We start from the raw sequence: 22918 nt of genomic DNA on the forward strand, positions 1-22918 counted from the left end.
AGAATTGCTGCTTTGGAGCTGAGCGTGAATGTGATGCTGTCATACTCTCAAATCAGGGGCAAGGGCCAGATTTGTCTTTTGATTACACTGCACTTTGCCATGAAATGTCCAAAAGGCAAATTCATAAATGTTGCTTTGACTTCACTGTATTACAGCATAATTTTGGATTTTAACTATTTAAATTCTGTCTGCTCCCATTTGTATTTATTAATATTGTCTTATAGAATGCTACAAAATAATCAGAAATCCTGCAAAACAGTCTTTTGGAGGATGCGGGCATCGATCCCGCTACCTCTCGCATGCTAAGCGAGCGCTCTACCATTTGAGCTAATCCCCCGTTGAGACGTGTGAGTCATAGAGCAGGTTTTTGTCCAGTGCCGAAGGGAGGAGGGTGCTGGGGGAAGGGTTTGCGCAGACACAGACCTGCACATTAGAGATGCGCGGATTGCGGTTACAACCGCGGTATCCGCGGTTAATCCGCGGGTCGGGCGGATGACGTGACGAAAAATTATATTTTAATTAAATTCGGGCGGGTGGCGGTTTAACTACTAAAAAAAAGTTATTGTTAGTATTGTTACCTACATCTGAAAAGACGAGTCCCATTGTCTATGTTTGTAGTATGAAGTGTACGTCATGTCCTTAATTAGTCCATTTGACCTCGTTTTTATGTTCTGAAGGTTAAGGTTGTGTCGGGTTATTGATGCCTAAGGTTTACGAGGCACATATTATATGCAGTTTATTTTATTATTTCTAATTTATTTCAGCTGTTTGCCAACACATAAGTGGCTATAGGGCCATTTCGATATCAGTTATATTTTAAAACAAGCAGACATTATAGCGTAGACTGCCACTCGGGGTATTTCAAACTTAAAGAAAGACCGATGGAGTGAGGCTATGACTTTGAAATAACATCGGGCAATGGTAGAATGTTCAGAATGTAACAACATCCAACACGAAGGCAAGAAGGTTCAAAAAGCCTAATCGGAAAACGTTGTCAATTAATTAGCTGCACAGAAGCTGGCTTTTAGAGATGACAGAAAAAGACATACAACTAGATGAGGTCATCGTGGGGGATTAGCTCAAATGGTAGAGCGCTCGCTTAGCATGCGAGAGGTAGCGGGATCGATGCCCGCATCCTCCATTATTGTTCGCTTTTGGTCTGTCAACTCTTTGTTACTGTTATGTTTATTTATGATTCATCGATGTCTCTGTCTGCAGAATCATTACTGTTTTTTCACATCCATTTTGATGTAAAGTCTACAAAACTCTGATCTGATATTCATCGTTTGTTGCCTGCCTGTAGTACTTTTGAAAAATAATTATCATCTAATTAAGACGATAACGATATAATAGTACAAACTACTATTATACCTCCACGTAGCTTGAATGGAAGCAGACATTTTCCTAGCCTTAAAATGTATTTATTTATTGAATAGGGACAGTGCATATTAATGAACATCTACAACACTGCAGCGTAAATATGACAGATTAGGGCAAGAATGCTAATTTCCATCTGTAGTCCCTAGGCAGGTAACACCACAAAAAACAAAAAGAAGTGAGAGTTATACATTTAAAGTGTCCACAAGTCTGGTTTTCCTTTAGCTGCTGTTTCTGGTAGGACTACAAAGTGGCAAGAGTTGGAGTTTCTCTTATTGATAGTGGCAAACTGTTCCAAAATGTTGTGCCTCTGACTGAGACACAGTTTGTCCGAATGTGGAGCGTCTGTGTGGAGCTCACAGTTCCCCCGGGCTGTGGCATTAGTTCCCACTGACAGTCTTTACTTTAACAAAACCCAGTAACGGAGGAGGGGCAAGTCCATGCAAAACTTTATAGATAAAACATCCATATTTAAAATCAACAAAATTATTAAAATTAAGCAAATTGTATTTATCTAAAATAGTGTCAGTGTGCCAGCAGCGAGTGACCATGTGGTTCTGCAATCCTCTAATATGAGACAGAATCATGGAGTGAATAAACATTTGTGCCACATATAGAGTCATAAAAGATCTTGTCTAAAATTCAATAAGTTAAAATTAACACTTTTTGTGAGGCGTTTAATGTGTTTCTTAAATGTCAGTGTCATGTCCATGTTCCACCTCATCCACAAAGACATAGAAGAAGAAAAGAACTCCACCCTCCTCCATAGAACTACAGATCCATGCCCTCCTCTGAAAGCCTAGTCCAGATTACCCAGCATGCATCTGTTCCTCCTATTCAACCACCATAGACATAGAATGCATTGACTATGAACTCTCTATTGATACAAACGCAGCAACAAAGCCCCCCGTCGCGTTGTAAGGTGTCAAAACTGCGAAAGCCAAGAGGGGTCACAACAAACGCAAATGCTGCAACAAATACAAATGCGACAACACAACAAAAAGCCACAACAAACCAAAAAAAGCCACAACGGGAATGACCGGGGGACTCTATTTTAATGCAAACGCCGCAACAAATACAAACGCCACAACACAAATGCAAACACCGCAAAACATTAAAAAGCCACAACACATTAATAAGCCACAACGGAAGTGACCGCGGGACTCTATTTTCCGACGGACCGATCAAGCGGCAAGTGAAGAAGAAGAACTACAACATGAAAAGTAAAGGAACGGAGAAGTTGGAAACGTAAATAAAAGTAATTTATTGTTTTATCATTATTTGTTTCACGTTGTAGTTCTTCTTCTTCACTTGCCGCTTGATCGGTCCGTCGGAAAATAGAGTCCCACGGTCACTTCTGTTGTGGCTTTTTAATGTGTTGTGGCATTTGTGTTTGTGTTGTGGCGTTTGTATTTGTTGCAGCGTTTGCATTAAAATAGAGTCCCGCGATCATTTCCGTTGTGGCTTTTTTGGGTTTCTTGTGGCTTTTTTTTGTTTGTTGTGGCTTTTTGTTGTGTTGTCGCATTTGTATTTGTTGCACCGTTTGTGTTTGTTGTGACCCCTCTTGGCTTCTGTACAAAACAGTTTGCTCATACAAATTATGTTAGAGGAAGACCTGTGTTTTAAGTTTCATGTTGAGAATTACTTTACCAAAATTGATGTTCAAATTTAGTTTTTACCTGAACTTCAGATTCTTTGACATTGAAAGAATGAATTACAAAAAACAACTAAATCTTCAGGATTTTATTTCAAATACTTAACTCAAGATCTAGCAGTACTGACTTGTTCTTGTATTTAACTTTTTTGGGGGGGTAAAACTAAATCGTATAATGTAACAAGTAAATAAATAAAACACTAGAGTTAAATAGAAGATATATCTGACATGCATCTATCATCGCCAATGTTCACAAAAAGTAGACACAAAATGGTAAACATGAAAAACAAAATTTCATTGACTTGCCCAATTTGTGGTGAGTTAAGACAAAATATTTTTCAGCATTCGTTTGAACCCTTTTATAAAATATTTTAACAGGGGCGATTTTACAATATCACCTTAGAAACACACACCAGTAAAGTCTGTTTCTGTCTACGCTAAACGTTACTACGTTCAGAACCAGTTTTGTGGAGTAACAGATTACATGTACTGGAGTTATGTAATCAGAGTACAAATGATGAGTAACTGTATTCAGTTACAGTTACTGTTTCAGTGAGTGGTAATTGGATTACAGTTACTTTGTTGAAATAAATGGATTACACAGAGGTATTTTCCTGTTTTCACATTTTGGGCTATATCCCCCCCCCCCCTTTTTTTTTTTTTTTTTTTTCGGTAATTCCACTCATTGCCGGACACTAAATAAGGTCTAAAACCAGGTCCAAACCAGATCTAAACTAGGACTAAACCAAGACTAAACCAGGTCTAAACCAGATCTAAACTAGGACTAAACCATGTCTCAAACAGGATTTAACAGAACTAAAGCATGTTGTGCCAATTTGATTAAGTAAAGTCTGGGCTTTTATTATTTTTATTTATTTTGGCAGACAAAACATCTTATGTGAAGATTTCCTCATCTTTGCTTCTCTACAGCAAACCAAGTAATCCAAAGTATTCAGATTACATTACTCACCTAAAGTAATTTAATGGATTACGTTACAAACTACATTTTGGGGTATGTAATCTGTAATCTGTAGGGAAATACATTTTAAAAATCACCTTCCCAACACTGATCAGAACAGAGCAGAGTGTCATGTTTGAATAATACAGTACTGCCCTCTTCTGGTGAAAAATAATACAGGACAAGTGCATCTGCAAAAATAGTTGATATTAAGTTTTGAAAAGAGAAATGTAAACTCGTCCTTCTACATTTAACCATAGACCAGACCTGGACCTTTTACAGCTCCAGGGCCACATACGGCTCTTTGCTCGACTCTCACTGACCTATTTCAGCTCATTTGGAATTTCAAAATAAACATATTTTATCATTTTATGTCATATCTGGCTTAAAACATTTGCTTTTATATAAGAGGTGTTTTCTAATTATTTTTTTTGTAAGGCAACCTCATTTTTCCATTGCTTAATCATAACATAAACTCTTACCAGTCTTATCAACTTGTCAAGACCATTTTTATAAAGAAATACCATTAATATTATGCAGAATTGAGTTCAGCTTTTTGGCCCGGCCCTACACGATATTTTCTGTTTCTCATGTGGCCCCAAGGAAAAAAATATTTGCCCACCTCTGGATTAGAGTCAGCAGGTTTGATGTTGTTTGCAAACGGTGATCAGACTTCATGTTATGTCATATTTCAACTAATTTATATAAATATGTGTAGTTAATTTCGATAGTCGTATTTTTCTCACACAGGGCTCCATACGGTAGAATCACTATTATTCACTCATTTATATGAATCTGGGCAGACGCAGCAAATCTAAACTGTCTTTTCCCAAATAATGCACCACTAGAGTTTGGCCCACAACTTGGTCCATTTTTCATTTTGGCCTCTGTGAATTTGAGTTTTTGCTTTCGTGGTGTAAGGGTGAGTTGCACTGGGTGATCCAAATAAATGTTTAAAAAAGGGTTAAAATTATATTTAGTTTGCAATTATTTTGATATTACGTAAATATTTGTCAAGTTCCTTGATCAATGTTCGTAAGCAAACACATCATTTTTGAAACTCTGTCGTGAACAGAAGTACTTCAGAATGTTATTGCGCCAGGTGTAATTTTAAGCATTCAAAGAAAACTGCGAGCCAGTTTATTTTTTCCATTTTGTTTATTAAAAATGTCATTTCAAATCTCATGGATATCTGTAAAACAATACAATGAAAAAAAAAAAAAAGTCCAATAGAAATGATGTCAAAATAACCAGTCTTTTCCCCCATATAACAACTGTCCCCCGCCCTGAACCTGAACGTCACGTCAAAAAGGAATGAGCATCTGTCGTTTTGCTATAGCCACAAAAAGGGGAAAAAACAGCTCTTCCGGGATCAATGCCCCTAAAAAGAAACAGGGATGAAGTGAATATTGAGGTCTGCTGCTAGTGCTAAAAGTTTACAACACCATGGCTTGAGTCGACGCATAATAGGGATTTTAAAACGGGAACGAATGGGCAAAAAATTACAGTAATATATATATTTATAAGCAATGTTACCACCAAACAGCCATTTCTGACTCAAATTAACATTATATAGATGTTAATACAGATTAGAATATTGTGCCGTGAGATTTGAGTTTTTTTTCTACATTTTTAAAATAATTCCTCGAAAATGGAAAACGGTGTGAAACAGTCCATGCCCAATAGCACAAAGTTGAGGTGTCTAGTTGCTTCCTTCCAACATAAGTGTGTTCACAGTATTTACAGTGATTTCTGTTTTCGTTAACTAATTCACCTTAGTTTTTAAAATGTTTATGAAAATTGGCAAATGTGGGGAAGCTTCGTAGCAAGTTTACGCATCGAAATGACACTGAGGTAACCAGTGAGGTGTAGAAATAAAATCCAGATTGCTGCAAATAAGAAAGTACATGGATAATTCTGTGAAAGAACTGATCTGAGAGGTAATTTAGAGTGAAATTTAAAGTGAACTAAACAGTGCTTGGTGGTAACATGGCTCATTTTTCATTCAGTCCCATTTTAAAAAGGTTAGCCCAGTATTTTGTGTTTTCTCGGTTCTGATGGTCGGTTTTGGTCGATGCGCCGCCCGTTAGGTGGAACAGACAGGAGCAATGAACACAAGCCAACGCCACGTCAAGTCCAGATCGAGACGGTTCCCATGTTTTTGAAGGAGCTTGAGTGCAAAGTCATTCTACTATTGCTACTGCGATTACTGCTATTTCTATAATGAGGTAACTTGGTACATGACAAAAATGAAAAGCATCAGATGCTAAAATAAATTACACTAAATGAATTGAGCCTAGAGTAGACCCGTTTTAGTCCTGGTTCACACCTTCTATAAACCTGGTATAGATCTAGTTTAAATCTGATGAATACCTGCTTTAGACCTGGTTCAAACCCAGTTTAGGCCAGTTTTTTATGAGGAGTTCAGACCTGGTTTAGACCCGTTTTAGTCCTGGCTCTTAATGAAAAGGAACACACTTCCACTGAAAGGGCTTCAGTCCTGGTTCAGACCCAGTTTAGTTTTCGTTCAGTCGTGGTTCAAGTCCCGGTTCAGACTAGGTTTAGTCCCAGTTTAAGTCCTGGTTCGGACCCAGTTCAGTCCTGGTTTGGACCCAATTTAGCCCTGGTTCAGACCCGATTTATTCCTGGTTTAGTCCCGGTTAATGTCCTGGTTAAAGTCCTGGTTCAGTCCTAGTTCAGCCCCAGTTTAGCCTTAGTTCATTCCTGGTTTGGACCCAGTTTGGTCCTGGTTCACTCCCAGTTTAGTCCTAGTTTAGTCCCGGTCCGAATACGTTTCACAACCACTTTAGTCCTGGCTTGGACCTAGTTCAGTCCTTGATATGGATCAGAGTTGCATTGGTCGGAGTTTTGGAAGTTTCTAGACTCTCGAGGCTTCTGTTAATTGTTCCGTCAGAACGTCACTGCTCCTGTTACTTCTACAAAATACTGGGCTACTGTAAAAGCCTATTACTCTCACAGACAAGGTTCTGTTTGTCTTTCCAAAGTTCAAGATGTCGTGCTGTTTTTGTATTTTTTTTTTTCCTTTATCAATTTTTTTTTTACTTTTTACTTCATTTATTTTAGGTAGATGGTCTCACAATTCAGGGCAAAGTGCCAATGACCTTTTTATATAAAGATGAAAAATAAACATGGCACCAACTACAGGCGAAGGTGGTGAAAGCTTCTCAATGTAGAACGAAGCGCACGAAACGGGTAAAAAAAGAAGAAAAAAAAAGTAAAAAAAAAAAAGAAAGAAAAATGAACAATGAACAAAATAAAATTAAAATATTTGCTCCCGACAATGAGTGGAAAAACCAAACAAGAAATACACATTGAGGTTCTGTTGGGGTTTAGTCGTCCTCTCCTTCGTCCTCCTGCAAAACAGAACATTTTTTTAAATGTATTGAGAATCTTAAATTTTAGGATTAACTTGAACATTTATTAATTGAAAAAGTAATAATTATAATTTTAAGGGCCCATTTTAAGCAGATCTGGAGTTGTATTTTGTTTCATTTACACGTTTAACACACAAACCCAGCAGATTTACATTTCGGAATTCTTCTCTCAAACTGAAAACACTGTTCCAACTTGTGATGTCATGTGGTGATACAGGAAGTGCTCTGTTGTGTTTTTAAACTCCACACCCCTTCACTAGAATCATTCAGATAATGGGATCTATTCACGCTTACGTCACAAAACCAGATGACTTTTGGAGGCTCGCAGATGATGAGGCCACTGATGTTTATTTGGTCTCACGATAATTTATGATATTATTTTTTTTTCTCAGACCAAGAGTTTGTTTTTCATACCTGACAGTTTCGACTGCTCCCTGCGCTCTTCCTCAGAGTCTCGTGATGTTTCTGTGTCGTGTCGCTCAGTTGATTTAAACAGGTTTTAGCGCCGTTTTCCTACCGGTGGAGGCAGGACGACAGCGCCATCTGCAGTCCCACTTCCTCAGGACTGTATCACAGGTGTGTGAGAGTAAAAAAGCCCCTCGTCCCAGTTTATCGTCCCACGGGCATGTTTTCGTATTTCGACTAACTCTTTAATCCATGTGTTCCTTTGTCCCAGTCCAGAATGTGCTTCTCTCTTTTATAGTGGTCAGAAACGACCGATTTGAGTTGTTCCTGTTCTGCTTTGTGTTTTGTTGCTCGTGTCCTTCGCCGTTTCCTTCTCACATTCTGTTCTTTAAACTGGGACGAGGGGCTTTTTTACTCTCACACACCTGGGATACTGTCCTGAGGAAGTTGAACTGTAAACCTGTAAAACCTTTTTAAATCAGCTGACCGACATGTTACAGCAAGATCATGTGACTGTGAGGAAGATCATAGTGAGCAGTCGAAACTGTCAGGTATGAAAACAAACTTAGTCTGGAAAAAGAACCTAATCACATTTACGCAGATGACGACTTCCTTTGGGGCTCTGTTGGCGAAAGTAACTGACAAAATCTGTGCAAACCGAGGCTATATTTATATGAAGATGTCTGAACAGAAGATGCAAAAGTGGCGTTGCCTCTTCACTTTTTATTCCGTGTTTAGACGAGCATTTTCGGGAGGAAATCTGCGTGCATACAGTGAAGCAAAAGTGTGTGGAATTAGACTGGGTATACCATCCGATGTGTTTAACTTTCTGACTCTGGAGGGTAGTTTCAGAATTTTGCCTTTTAAGCCCCAAAAACAGCATCACTGTCTAAACAAAAGGCACTTCCGATAAAATATTTTGTCGTTTTTACCCACACCATTCTCATGTAAACAGGCCCTGAGGAGGAGAAGGACGAGGTTTTTGACCGTGGCGTTTTGTGGGGCAGTGGCACCAACGTCCGTAGAAAGAAACGTGTGGGTGCAGAGTCGCTGCCAAGAGGGGTGGGATTGATATCTGCTTCACCGCTTCACTTACACGGAGTTCAGACACAATTTTCATCTGATGAGAAGAACGTTTGTGTGCATTTGTGAGCGCCTACTTATAACACGTCTGCAGCTTGTTGATGACGTGTACGTGGGATGAATGTGACCTGGCCATTCAGACTGAAGTCACATATCAAAAGATCAGATATATAGAATTGGTTTTAGGAGCACATATCCAAATGGCCTGGGTCACATTTGAAAAAAAATTGAATCTCTATCGTTCAGACTGTCATTAAAACAACAGATACAGGTCACATGGGGCGAAAAAAAAATCAGATTTAGGTCACTTCAGTCCGCAGTCTGAACGTAACCTTAGTAACTCGACCTCAAAACCGAAATATTTAACCATAAAACAACAAACTCTGCATTTGATGAGTGTAATATTTAACTTCACCCATCTGTATTTAACAGTCTTGCTCTACAAAATGTTGTGCCGTCTTATGAAACCCAGCGGTCGTTCAGCGTACCTCTCCGTCCTCTCCTTCATCCTCGTCATCCTCCTCTCCGTCCTCGTCTCCTTCTTCGTCGATGTCTTCCAGACCCTCTTCGTCCTCATCTTCCTCCTCCCCCTCTCCCTCCTCGTCGTCCATATCCGGGACCTGGGAGGAAAAAAAATAAATAGTGACACACTTGAGAATACGGCGTTTAACACAAGGCTATACTTTTCCTTTTCAGAATCATAATGCACCTTTAACTTCATATCGGGAATGAGGGGCCCATCAAATGCTTGTATCCACGGAGATGTTATTCCTTTGAATGTTTCACAGTGTGGCATTTAAGCTTTCCATCTCCATGGAGACCAAACCAGACCAAGTTACAGGTCAGATCTGTGGAATGGCGACCTCACTCGTAGTGAAAAAGTTGTTTTTCTGTGTATTTTTGAGCTATAAAACCACTTGGAATTTAATACATGTAAGTCATAGAACATTTCCAGGCAGAGCAATGGCATCTCCATAGAAACAAGCAGGAGATGGACCCAAAAAAAGCAGCTTTAAAGTTGTTACGGTCTCATTAATAGAACTTTATGGCTCAAAAATGGCCAAATAAGTTTCCAACAAATTAGTTTAAGATCTGGGGCTCCAACTAATGCTCATTTTTAGTAATTATTTTTTGGGTTTAATAGTTAATCCATTATTTTTAATTCTACTCATTTTAAAAGATATACGATTCTTCAGTCATCATATTTCAGCTTTTGTTTGGTTGATTGAAAAGTGGAATATTTATGAATAATTATAAGTAGAGCTGCTTGATTATGGAAAAAAAAAAAAAATCATTATCACGATTATTTTGGTCAATATTGGAATCACGATTATTTTTTAGTTAGACAATGCATTTATTTAAGATTTCCCTTGAAAAAACAAAAACACAAACACTTTGTTATTGATAATTTACGCAAAACTTTCAAACTGAAAATAAACATAGGCTACAAATATGAACCTTAGAGTGGTTTTGCGATGTATAAAACATAGAATAAAATAATCTTCTCTCAAAACTCCGGTCATGCATGGAAGTGAATTATGAAAGTGGTGTGGCTCTGTGCTGTGGACTTTACAGACTGGCACCAGTAAAGTCATGTGGAAATTGCACTTTTTGTTTTGTTTTGAGGCAATAAGGATATATTTAGTTTACTTACGGACTTGATATTTTGCACTTTTGTACTTAAGGCCCTAAAATTAAATATTTTTTAGGTCCACAAAGTTGTTTATACATGTTTGGTATGTGTTTTGTATGAGAGTGTGAATTTTATTTTCTGTTTTTTTCTGGTCTGGTCCTACAGCTTTTACTACAGCCATATGACACAACTACAGCAATAGATTGTGAAATAACAGGTTGAACTGAAAAATAAGGATGTATAAAACTTCACTAGGTAGTAAAAAGGGAGAGTTAAGAGCAAAATTAAGAAAAAATCCAGGGACAAATGCGCTAAAATTGCCCTTAGGTCTGGAAGTGTTATAATCTGCAGCCCCACACAAAATAATACAACCCGAATGACGATGGAGGTGCCCGCTAAAAGAGCTCTGACGGGCATCGGTGTTCGGTGCGTTACCAGGTAGTACTGCAGGGGGTTGGGCCAGATGTCGTCCTTGATGACCTCGCCGAGCTCGTCCGCTCCGGCGTCGGCGTGGTCGGTGAACCAGGTGAAGAAGCTCTCAGGCTCCTCGTGTTGCCTCTTCCTCCCGCCTTTGTTCTGTGACTGACTGACGCGCTTGGTCAAGTCCTGGCAACACAAAACGCACGCAAAAATAAGATAGAAAAATAAGTCAAACAATCCATTTTATTTTGAATTAAACATATACAGTGATATAATTACACCTTATTTAACACCTGCAATTTTTTTTTTGCAACTTATTTACAATTTATTGCTACCGTTTATATTTTTTACTCTTTGGTATTATATTTTATTGTGATGTTTGAGCTCCTGAGTCCAAATAATTTCCCTTGTGGATCAATAAAGTTTGTCTTAGTCTAATAATAAGCACAAAAATAGACAAAAACCTGACTTTTAAGATTTTTTAGAACCCTGCTCAAAACTTTTATTTCAAAATGTAGTGTTAGTCATAAATGTTGGAGGAGGTGTGGACTTGTGGGCGACCAGACTCACATATTTTGGGACTGCCCCAATATAAAAGGTTTTTGGATTAATGTTAAAGATGTTCTACAAAATATATTGGCTGTGGACCTGTTGATGGACCCAAAGGTATTTCTGCTTGACATATTCCCTGACGGTCTCTCTCATGATCAGAGCTTTCTGCTGCATTTTCTTCTGTTGACTGCAAGAAAAATGATCACGATCTACTGGCTGAAACCTGAAATACCGACCGTTGAACAGTGGAGATCAAAAATCAGACAAGTTTATACAATGGAACTGTTAACGGCTCAACTACAGCTCAAGGTGGCAGCTTTTGAAAAGAAATGGAGTCCAATTACTGACTTTTTGAAATAAGACACGTATGCCCTAATATGCCTTATTCTTTGTGTTTTGGTTTTAATTTTTTAAATTTGTTTTTGCAAATTTTAGTTTTTTTTTTTCTCTCTTTCTTCTTCTAGATGGGGGAGTGGGGAGAGAGATGGGGCAAAAAAGTGAATATATAAACTGTGAGAAGGCCCGGTCTCAGGACAGTGTTGATGTGATTTGATTTGTGGCAATAAAAGTTCAAAAAAAAAAACAAAAAAAAAAAACCTGACTTTACTGACATTTAATTTTTTTGATATTAGATTAACACTATTCATCCTTCTTTTTTTTGACATAAATAAAAACATAAAACTACAATTACAATGCTCCAAACATTTTTTTTAAACGAGATATTCCTTATTTTACTTAAAAAGCAGAGATGGAACCTGTTGAACGTGTTAAACCGTAAAATTATTCCTCACTTTCCAGTTTAGAGCAGCTAGGACTGATGTTATTTCTTATGCCGTTTTGTTTTCTCTTTTGTATGTGAAGCGTTTTGTGACCCATGTCTGTGAAAAATGCTGTATAAACAAAACAAAAAAAAGTAATTTAATTAGACAAACTTAACTGATCCACAAGGGAAATTCAGTTTTGAAATTTTCACTGACAAACTTTCAAAAATTTTCCATGACTTTTTCATGATCTAAAGTGAATTTTCCGCAGCATCTACATGTGTAGAATTGATCAGACTTTCAGGGCTAAATATGAAATGTTAACTCTTTCCACTCATATTATGGTTTGGGATTATAGTTTAACATTCAAAATCCTGTCAGTGCATTTATTGTCATTTCTTTAAAAAAAAAAAAAGGCGCAAAATTCCAGAAATATTCAAAATAGTCTAAGGAGAACTTAACAGAACGCTGTAGTTGTGTGAAACAGATACTAAAACTCCATGACTTTTGTAGGTCTAAAAATGGCACTTTTAATTTCCATGACTTTTCCAGGATTTCCATGACCGTGGGAACCCTGGAAATGACATAAAATGACTCACTTACATTCTGAGCATCCTAATTATTCAGTTTTTAAGCATTCTTCGCAACTTTCCAGAGGCCAGAGCGGGAGTTTCGCAGTCTCGGTAATGTCAACAACAAGAACAACTAGTATGCTAATCGCAAACCAGAATTACTTCCTGGTAAAAATGTGCTCTGTCATTAGACGCAGACAGCACACAGCAGTCTCATATTGACCCTAGAGCGGCTTTTGCAGTCTATTAGAAGCTTGGGCAAGGCGACAAAAGATAAAATCCCTTTAATATTATCACTACTGCATTACTGTGAGCACTGCCAAACACATTTAACCATGGAGTTTTAATGGTGTGTGTATATAAACATTGTACAGACCTTCCCTGATCTCCATTTGATTTCTGTGGATTTTGAAGAGGGGTCTCCGCTCTCGTTCAGATGAAACTCTTTGGAAAGGACTTTGTTTTCGAAGTATGGATTTTCGTCAAAATACTGCAACGGACAAAAAAAGATAAATGTGTCAGAAGAGGAACAGCAAATATATGATAAGGATGGTTCAAACAAGTTTTTACCGTAGCATTATTTAAGATTGCGTTTTACTTCTATTAAATTAACCTACATATTACAATAGAGACTTATTAAACACCTTTTCCTCATAAGCTATACATCAGGGGTGTCAAACTCATTTTGGTCTGGGGGCCGTATCCAACTGACTTTGATCCCAAAGGGGCTGGATCAGAAAACTCATGTCATATAAACCCCAAAAATAACAATAAGTTCAAATATTTATGTAGAGAAATGCAAATCTATTACAGAAATCTTTTTTAATTGATGAACTCTTTCTTTTACAAAATATTATAATATTATGAACAACCTGAAACTTAAAGAAAAATACAATTTCAACACAAAGTTTTAACATGAACTTGTTTAACATTAACTTGTATAAATAGGAATAAATAAATTTTTCTTGTAAAATCCTGCACTCGGCTCCACTTTTCTCATGTTGGACATTTTTCTGATGAGGGTGTCACGGTCAACAGTCAAAACGATCGTCCTTTAAGAGCGTTTGGAAAGAGACAAGTCTTCATTTGTGCTGCTCTGGTGGGAGGGGCCACGTACAGAGACGCTGGAGACGCTGCTGTGCTCAGCACCGCAGAAAATTAACAATATTTTAATAAAAAATAGAATTAAAATATTTTAGTAGAAAATCAGCCGAGGGCCAGATTAAAGGTCATTGGAGGGCCGGATCTGGCCCCCAGGCCGCATGTTTGACACCTGTGCTATACATGATTGCTCCTCATTACCGTTTTTGTCTGTCCTGTCCTTGTTTTAGTGTTAATTTATTGTGAAGAATCTTTGTGTTAGAGAGAAAAACACTACTTAAAATCCATGTATTATTATTATTATTAATATACGACATTGCCAACAATAGATGAACCTTTACTGACTGAAATTAAATCTCTTTTCTGAAAGTTTTTAAACATAAACCCAATGCAAAAGTAGAAGTTCTGTACTTACAAATTCTATTCTGTAGCCCGACTTGATGTCCTCAAACTCTGTGACCTCGACCCGGCTCAGGTAATGCAGCGCCTCCTCGTCCTCCTCGCCGAGAAGAGCGGATACTACAGAAAAATAACACCACAGAAAAATACGAGATCAGTACTTTGAAATACACTTCATTAAAAGGACTGGGACTGTAATGATAAAGTTATTCTGCTACAACTAGATGTATGCAACCTTTTTTACTTGTATATTTCCATTATAAATACTGCTGCTTTTACTATGTTTATAAATCTTAAGGCAATTACAAAGACTACTGTCCTCTGCTTTGTTGCAGTGTCAAGAAATTATTGGTACTCTTTAAATTTCAATCCTTGGAATATGACATTAATGACTACAAGCTGAACAGGTTGTATTTAACCTGTTACCACCCACCTCATTTTGGTGTGTGCACAATAGCACTACATACCCAAATGCCATAGCTTATTAAAAGAAAACCTTAGGACCCACATGCTTGTGTGAGGCACCATTTTAAAGCTTAGGCCTTCTAGTTTCTGTAGATATGTACATGAAGACTGAGTGCTGCCTAACCTACAGTACAGTCAATTAAAATTGAAAAAAAATTGTATTTTTTTGCTTCGAAAAAAATAAAGGCCTTAGCTTGGGCATACTTCATGCTAGGCATTTTTGACTCACTACACTCATTGTTCAAGTTGTTGGCAACAACTGTGTAGAATTTCAGATCTCTAGGACAAAGGGTTTTGATGCTGTGAGCCTTTGTGTATACAAAATGACAATTCGGCACAAGATTGCCAAATCTGTGCCAAAATAATAATAATAATAATAATAATAATAATTGTTATTATTATAATACTAATTCTTCTGAGCTTTAGGCATGTTTTCTCAAGAAAAAAAACTAAAAGTAGCCAAAATTGTCCTCCAAGTGGAAGATCTGCCTTCTATACCACCGCCTGCACTGCTCCCTGTCTCCCTCGCTCTTACGCTTATAAACACCGTGTCCGTTTCAAATACTATCTGAATGTCCCACCCACCGTTTGAAAGCTCTGGTGATAGGCTAAAACAATATGTCAATCACTTTCTGGAAGATCCAATGACTGAAGAGATTTCCCGTAAACAAACTGATGACGCGTGCGTAAAGCCAGGAAGTGCGTGGGTGCATTAGCTTCTTCAGCGGCTTGTCCCAGCTAAACCACGGCACCGACAACAGCGGGGAGGGTCTCATTTTGAAGCTAAGAGTGTGAGGAAAACAAGCGCACCCAACAGTGCTAGCAAACCTGCTAGAAACGCAGTGGAAGAAGGGAGAGAATAGAAACTTTTTATTATATCATTGTATCCATCGATTCATACAGACGAGGGTTTTCTGGATTATTTCCCCACATGGAATTATTTTATGGAAAAAACAACTTGATATTCTTTTTCTGTGGATTATTACGGACTTATTGATTACAACTTTTCATGGATTGAACGCGTTTTGGACCAACAGAACCGGCTCAAAAGTAAGAAACGCGTATTTTATTCTTTGATTATGATGTGAATTTTTAAGTTATAGCGTTTTGGGCTCGTTGTATGGCATAAAATGAATGGTATGGTTGTTTTATTGAGAAATTAATCTTTCAAACGATGTATGGCATGCCAGTAGTGAAAACAATAATGAAGGTGAAAATACAGAGTGAAATTTTTTTTTTGGAAAATCACCCGCCGGCGGGCGGGTGGATGGTAAGTGGTTTTAAGAAGTGTTTCTACAATGACATTAAATTTGATACATCCTTAAATACACACATTTCTGTTTTACCTTGTGGATGATTGACGAATGTGGTGACCCAGAAGTTTGGGATTTTGCCGATCAGTTCTGACCTCTTCTGAAAGAACGGCTGACGGAGTTTGTTGTATTTCTGTTCTACTTTAAGGATCTCCTCACTGGCACTTTCAATCAACCTGAAAAAAACAAGATTGCAGTTTAACACATTTGTCATGCCACACTGAAAACAGTTACACAGATTTAGTTCCTCTTTCTGGCAAGACACTTTCAGTTTGATAGAATGCATGATTTCACATAAAAAATAAGGAAGAAAATTTAAAAAAATCAAACACAGCTAACCAATAAAATTCATGAATAGAAATTACCTGTCAATTTCATTCTGAACTTCATCAATGTGTTCAATGGCCTCTTGTTGCTCTTTTTCTGAAAAAAAAAAAAAAAAAGTGTTAGAAAGAAGGAATACACAAATGTACATAGACATTTACATTTTTGTTTATGTAATTTATAAAAGACCAAAATGTAAACACACATTTTAACCAAAGAAACATTGTTCACTGCATGGCAATGAATTGTGGCTGTGCAAAAATGTAACCATATCGATATATTGTATTGTTTAATGTGATGCTACTGTATTGATATATCACCAAGAGTATTTTTTTGGTGTATTTGACAACATTATTTTGTAACAGCGCTAGTTTTGTTATTTGTTTAGGAGGAAGGAAACTTGTTTAAGCAACACGTGTGACATTTTCACTGTTTTGATGAATAAAATGGGCGTTTTTCACATTAACTTTGCACAAGAAGTGGTTTAACAAAGACTTTTACTATCACAGCCATGATTTAACCTTCACTTTATTATTGAACTGTATCGAATAGTTTAGAAATATATTGTATAGAATCGAAATCTCACTGTGTCAAGATACATATCGAATCGTGGCTTATGTATCGTAGGTATGTACAACGAATAAGTAGAATATATTTTACAAATATTTATGACCAGAACCAACTGAAATTATGCATTTCCAACATGTAAATTATGTTTAATTGTCCAATAAGAACTTTAATTTAAGACAGTTTAAGTTACATTGTGTGTTTTTTCCACAATTAAATAAAAAGGAGTCATTTGCGATTTCTGTAAACTGTAAACAAAAACAACATGTAAACAAAAAAAATGCCAGAAGACCACAGGATTACCAGAAAACTGTCAAAAATGTCTTAAAAATACGGTTTGCTTACATGTGTTAATGTTGTTTTATTTGATAACGCAAAGCACGGGCAAAGACGATGACAAAATTAGTTAATTTTTCGATCGCAGAGATAAAAATTGACATGTTTACAATAAGAACTTTAATTTAAGACAGTTTAAGTTACATTCCTTGTGTTTTTCCACAATTTCATAAAAATGAATCATTTGCGACTTCTGTAAACTGTAAACATAAACAACATGTAAACAAAAAAACGCATAAAGACCACAGGATTACCAAAAAAACTGTCGAGAATGCCTTAAAAATACTGTTTGCTTACACGTGTTTGTGTCATTTAACTTTGTTTTATTTGATAACGCAAAGCACGGGCAAAGACGATGACGAAATTAATGAATTTTTTGATCGCAGAGATAAAAATCGACATGTTTAATAAAAATGAATCATTTGCGACTTCTGTAAACTGTAAACAAACAAAAAAACGCATAAAGACCACAGGACTACCAAGAATGTCTTAAAAATACGGTTTGCTTACATGCGTTTGTGTCATTTAACGTTGTTTTATTTGATAACGCAAAGCACGGGCAAAGACGATGACGAAATTAATGAATTTTTTGATCGCAGAGATAAAAAAAAAAAAAAAAAAAACCCGACATGTTCACGTGTAACTCCGGCACGAAAACGCTCGCACAAAGTCATCTACGTTGCCGACATTTATCCGCGAAACAAAAGCCCGTGTTTGTGTCCGGAGATGAGGCAGAACCCCGGCGGCCAATCGCAGCGGATCTAGCGGCGCAGACACTCTCCGTTTCCGGCCACTGCTCTCGACGAGGCCGCGTGGTTTGAATGTGGGACGAACAACACACCGCCAGCCGCAATAAACGTGCTCAGAGCCCAGAGAGAAGCGGAGAGCCGGGCCACCCACCCCAAAAAAACCCCGCTACTGACCAACTCCGTGTGTTTTAGGACATTACACACTCTCTGATTCATGCAGAACGCGCGTGTGGGGCATTTAAACGCGAATTAGCAAGAATAACACCACCGCTAGCGTTAGGTAACATTACAACAACAATAGCAAGCGGCTGATGCTAACGCGGTCGAAAGGCGCACGTTCGCCTGTAAATAAACGCACACGCCGAAGAAAATAAAGCTTATCTATTGGAAACGACACGCAATGAGTGAAAAAAGCACAGCGCTCACCAAAAATCACCAAATAAACCCGTAGATACCGACACATCTGGCCACGCTGGGGGATGCTAACGCGGAGCTAACCGAACAACAGCGGGCTAACGGCGTGCTAATTATGCTACGCGCAACGTGAGGAATAAATAACAAAAAAACGGGGGGATAAGCCAAAGCAGAAAAGAGCAAATTAAAGCAACGCGCGGGGGTCGATTGTGGCTGAATTGCAGGCTGCGCAGCGGGGTAATTACGAGGGGAAAGATAAGCAAAAATGGCGGTGAATGGAGCGAGGGAGGCCGCCATTCCGCTGCCCCATAGCTCCTTCTTCTTCTCACCGGAGGTCTCGTCTCCCGCGCCGTCGTGGTTGGAGTTCGCCTCTTTTTTACTCGCTTTCGCCGCCGAGGCCGACATGTTTTCCGCAGGCTCGCAGATCTCTGAGCAGGGGGTCAAAGCGCTGGAGGATCGGGGAGGATCGGGAGAAATACGGCGCAAAGTTGCAAGAAGGAGCCCAGAGACAACAGCGCGCTACCGCTCCGTCCACACACAATGTACCGCCGAGGAGCGAGCGAGTCCCGGTCGGACGCTTTGGGCTCCAGCGAGCTCCGCCTCTCAAAATAGGTCTCACTACTATGGGACACTTAAGCGTATAATAACAACCCTCTCGTGAAAAAAGACGTGGCTTTGCATCGCGGCGTGAAAAGTGATTTTATTTGACTGCGTAAAGTGATTTTGAAAGTTGGGGGAAAGTAAAAAAGCAGGCGCGGTAGAGCGGGGCCGACTCACAGTGGCGCATTAAAAAGATGCTGAGTAGGAATTGAGTAGGAGCAGAAAAGTGAAGCCGTGTCCTGTCCCACACAACACTTTCCCCTTTTTCTCTTTACGACAGTCTTTACCCAACTTTTTTTCTGGGGACCCGTATTTTAAAAATAACAAACATTCGTGACCCAAGTCAATAAACATTATTCGTAAATCACAAAATAAAGGTGGATTTGAGCATTATTGAACATTAACGAGGATATTTTATTGTTGACTGTGACCGTGTCTCTCTGAACCAGACATGTCAAACTCCGGCCCAGGGACCAATTTTTGCCCGTGATATAATTATATTTGGCCCTCAAGATCATATCAAATATGTATCGCTATATAGAGCTGCCTGCCAAGCACAGATAGACTGTAGAGACATTATTTAAAATGTAATTATTTTATATGATGCTTGTTCTGGATTCAATGTTTAAACAAAACTATTATTAAACATTTATTTTAATAACAAAATATTTAACGTTACATATCTCAAAAGATGAGAAAACATGCAGATGTTGTTGAAATTTTTGTATAAATATTTATTTTGACCCACGACTTAGTCCCAGTTTTTAATTTTGACCTCTGTGAATTTGAGTTTGACACCCCTGCTCTAAACAATTATTATTACTCAAGTTTTAAACCAGGGGTGTCCAAACTTTTTTCATCAAGGGCCACATTTCTAAACACAGACGAAGCAGAGGGCCGATCGAGGGCCATAGACTGGTGCTCAATATAGAGAAAAATTGAAATATGTGCATGTTTAACAAGTTAGAAAGAGCCATCAGTCTTTATTCAGGCTAAGATCCTTAAAACCTAACCACACTAATTATTAAATATTTGCTTTATCAACATAGATTTTCAAAAAACTTGCAGTAAAAAGCTAATTTTTAATTGATGCAAGATAATTTGGGCCAATTCACCTGGAAGCCTGAGGGCCAAGAAAAATTTGTCTGAGGGCCGCATTTGGCCCCCGGGCCATAGTTTGGACATGCCTGTTTTAAACAATGAAAAACAGTAATTGAAGCAGCAATTAAAGAATCATAAGTCGCCTATTTGGACATCAAATTATGCCCATTTCTTTTTCTTTTCAATATTCAATTGAACCAACAATACTGGAACAAAACAGTCAATAAAATAATTATAAAAAGATAAGAAATTATACAAAACACATCTTAGCATTTCAACATGTGTCAGAATTATATATATATATATATATATATATATATATATATATATATATATATATATATATATATATATATATATATATATATATATACATATGAGCTGGATGAGGGTGAGAGAGACAAACCACCGTGGAAGGTGAGAAACACATTCTTTTTTCATATATATATGTAAAATTACAATTATATACACCTTCTATGGTGGTTGGTCTCTCATCCAGCTCGGGTCCTGGGGGCCTGAGAGTTCTGCGCAGTATCTTTGCTGTTCCCAGTACTGCACTTTTCTGGACTGTGATGTCTGTCGTTTTTCCTGGTATCTGCTGTAGCCTCTGGTCTTCTTCAGCTCCTCCTTGAGCCCCCTGGTATTTCTCTAGTTTCTCCTGTTCCTTTTTCCTGATATTATCATCTCTTGGTATTGTGATGTCCACCACCATGGCTCTGCTCTGTTTCTTCTCCACCACCACTATGTCTGGTTGGGTCATCACCATCCTGTCAGTCTGTATCTGAAGTCCCACAGGATCTTGGGTCGGTCGTTCTCCACAACCTCTGGAGGTGTTTCCCACCTTGACCTTGGGGTCTCCAGCCCATACTCTGCACAGATGTTTCTGTACACTCTGCCCGACATTTGGTTATGTCGCTGTACGATGTTGATGCTGACTTGTTGATATGGACACTTTTTGCCTTGCCAAAATGGCTGATGTGATGTCATTGTGTTTTCTCGTATAGGCATGCATGTTAATTAGAGGATTAACCCTTTGTAATCAGACTATACCAGAATTTGAATATTATTCCTAATAACAATCCAGCTCTCCCCTCAGCAAATTGTTGCATGGAAGAAAAGGCCAAAAACATGGAGCTCGAGCTGAAAGAAAAAACAAGACATTTTGGCTTTGTGACTTGATTTTGTTTTTATCTTTCTTATAAGAAAATCAAAAGACTGCATGACCTCTGAGTACATTTAGTGTATTTTCTGTTTTCTGGTGTATAACTCTGTCAGCCATCTATTTGACCTTTGAGTTAATTAGAAAGAAGGAAAAAGAGAGAGAGTGAGAAACAGAGAGAGAGGGAGGGAGGGAGGTGGGATGGGAGATTGTGCCGAGTCCTTGACGGTGTCTGGATTACATAACACTATCAAGCAACGAGGGAAACCCAGTATCTCTTTGGAAATGTCCGTTTTGTACCAACTAGTATCTTTTCTCCGTGGTTTAACCCGGTTTAACCCAACAAAATTTGCACTCTGATTGAATTGCCTCCCAATGTCAACAAGGTGACAGTGAAATCTCGCAGTTTAGTTATCACTTTTCATTTTAGTCGGCGAAACACAACAAAGAATGAGTTATTTTGTAGAACCAGTTATGTTTAACGCACGGATTTAACCAATTTATTAACTCTATAAGCCGAATTGATTCACTGAATGTCAACAAGGTGACGCATCTTGCTTGTGGCTGCGACGCATTAGCCTACGCCTAATTTATTCATCCATCGTTTTAATTGGGCATTTCCATCCGAACAGGTGTGACAAATTTCCCCAAAACGCCCGCATCTGGCTCGGATCGTCCCAAAAGGAGCATTCACGCGCATTTACGCATTTACGCATCTCGTTCTCGCCTGTACATGCGTGTGTTCGATCGGTGACAGCGTTGGCACAGCGGCGCGTCATGTGGTCCGCCAGCATCCAATACCGGAGAGGGGGCCGGGGATGGACTGTGCGTTTGAGAATAATATAGGAGGAGAGGATAGGACGCGCACGGAGTCACATTGCAGGAGAAAACGATACGGCGAACGTGGGACAGGACAGGACAGGACGGTGCGGGAAAGGCGCGCGTCGGAGCGGTTTTTCGGGGATGTTTGGAGATGTTGTTTGACGCACGACGCGGAGGGAGACGTCCAGAAGCGAGGGTGAAGATGTAGCGAGGACTATTTGACGTGAAATTGTTAATATTTATCGCGCAGGGGGCTGGACTTGTTGTGGAGGAGACAGACAGGAACACGAGAAGGACGAGAGAGCCGGATCTTTTTCACTTCGTCTACGCGGCATGTCAGCTTAGTCCTCCGAGCGAGCAAGAACGGAGAGGTGAGTGGCGAATTGCAAAGTCATAGCCTACTGTTGTAAACACGTGATGTGGGCATGGTTATTTTTTTATTGCACGTGTGTGGGCATCAGTGACTTGTTACCTCTGGCCAATCAGCTACTTTGACGAGATGAATGCAGGAATTAGTGAGTCTGTTTGCTTTTTATTGTTAGGGGAGTTTCCTGTTTTTGTCAGTAGTTATTGCGTTTTGGTGCCTTAGTTTAGCTTGCGTTTGTGGGAGGGCATCCGAGACAATGTTCCAAAAATAGCTCTATCAAAAGGTGTGATAGATTTGGTTCAGTTGTTTGTTTTTTAACGTCCTGCATTACCCAAAATTGACTCTTGTGAGCTTAAAGTCGTGTTATAACGTTGTTACCTCCTCAAAAACA

The 22918-nt window shown here is 38.6% G+C and overlaps 2 protein-coding genes and 2 non-coding genes across 5 annotated transcripts in view; 2 read left to right on the forward strand and 2 right to left on the reverse strand.

Moving 5' to 3' along the window:
• Nucleotides 1-264: 264 nt before the first annotated feature.
• trnaa-agc (transfer RNA alanine (anticodon AGC)) lies at nt 265-337 on the reverse strand. Its single transcript has one exon. It is a non-coding gene; the product is annotated as a tRNA-Ala (tRNA).
• A 731-nt stretch (nt 338-1068) lies between these two features.
• Nucleotides 1069-1141, forward strand: trnaa-agc (transfer RNA alanine (anticodon AGC)). The gene has a single exon. It is a non-coding gene; the product is annotated as a tRNA-Ala (tRNA).
• Nucleotides 1142-5128: 3987 nt separating this feature from the next.
• LOC110162076 (protein SET-like) lies at nt 5129-19086 on the reverse strand. Its single transcript, XM_020926947.2, has 8 exons — nt 18808-19086; nt 16454-16511; nt 16122-16264; nt 14327-14430; nt 13187-13300; nt 10941-11111; nt 9361-9492; nt 5129-7363 (listed from the first exon to the last, which is right to left on the reverse strand). Exons 1-8 carry the CDS (start codon nt 18881-18883, stop codon nt 7340-7342), a joined length of 822 nt encoding a protein of 273 aa, XP_020782606.1. The 5' UTR covers nt 18884-19086; the 3' UTR covers nt 5129-7339.
• Nucleotides 19087-22192: 3106 nt separating this feature from the next.
• LOC110162092 (serine/threonine-protein kinase N2-like) overlaps nt 22193-22918 on the forward strand; it is a 42724-nt gene continuing 41998 nt past the window's right edge. Inside the window, exon 1 of one of the 2 annotated variants that reach the window (XM_055162086.1) lies at nt 22193-22531. Coding sequence is in view for 1 of the 2 variants with exons in the window: in XM_055162085.1 (XP_055018060.1) it covers nt 22664-22675 (12 nt within the window). In the remaining variant the exon portion in view is untranslated. Of the gene's footprint in view, nt 22532-22556; nt 22676-22918 lie in introns of those variants that run through there. The other variant, XM_055162085.1, reaches the window with a different exon arrangement.

The sequence above is a fragment of the Boleophthalmus pectinirostris genome, unplaced genomic scaffold (genome assembly GCF_026225935.1).
Source record: "Boleophthalmus pectinirostris isolate CB_2022bp ecotype Guang Dong unplaced genomic scaffold, ASM2622593v1 HiC_scaffold_4, whole genome shotgun sequence".
Lineage (NCBI taxonomy): Eukaryota > Metazoa > Chordata > Actinopteri > Gobiiformes > Gobiidae > Boleophthalmus > Boleophthalmus pectinirostris.

Coding starts and splice junctions, on each gene's coding strand:
- LOC110162076 (XM_020926947.2), bottom strand. CDS start 18,883: ATGTCGGCCTCGGCGGCGAAAGCGAGTAAAAAAGAGGCGAACTCCAAC. Junction 9,493..10,940: donor ACCCCCTGCAGTACTACCTG/GTAACGCACCGA, acceptor TTTTCCTCCCAG/GTCCCGGATATGGACGACGA. Junction 7,364..9,360: donor ATGAAGGAGAGGACGGAGAG/GTACGCTGAACG, acceptor TCTGTTTTGCAG/GAGGACGAAGGAGAGGACGA.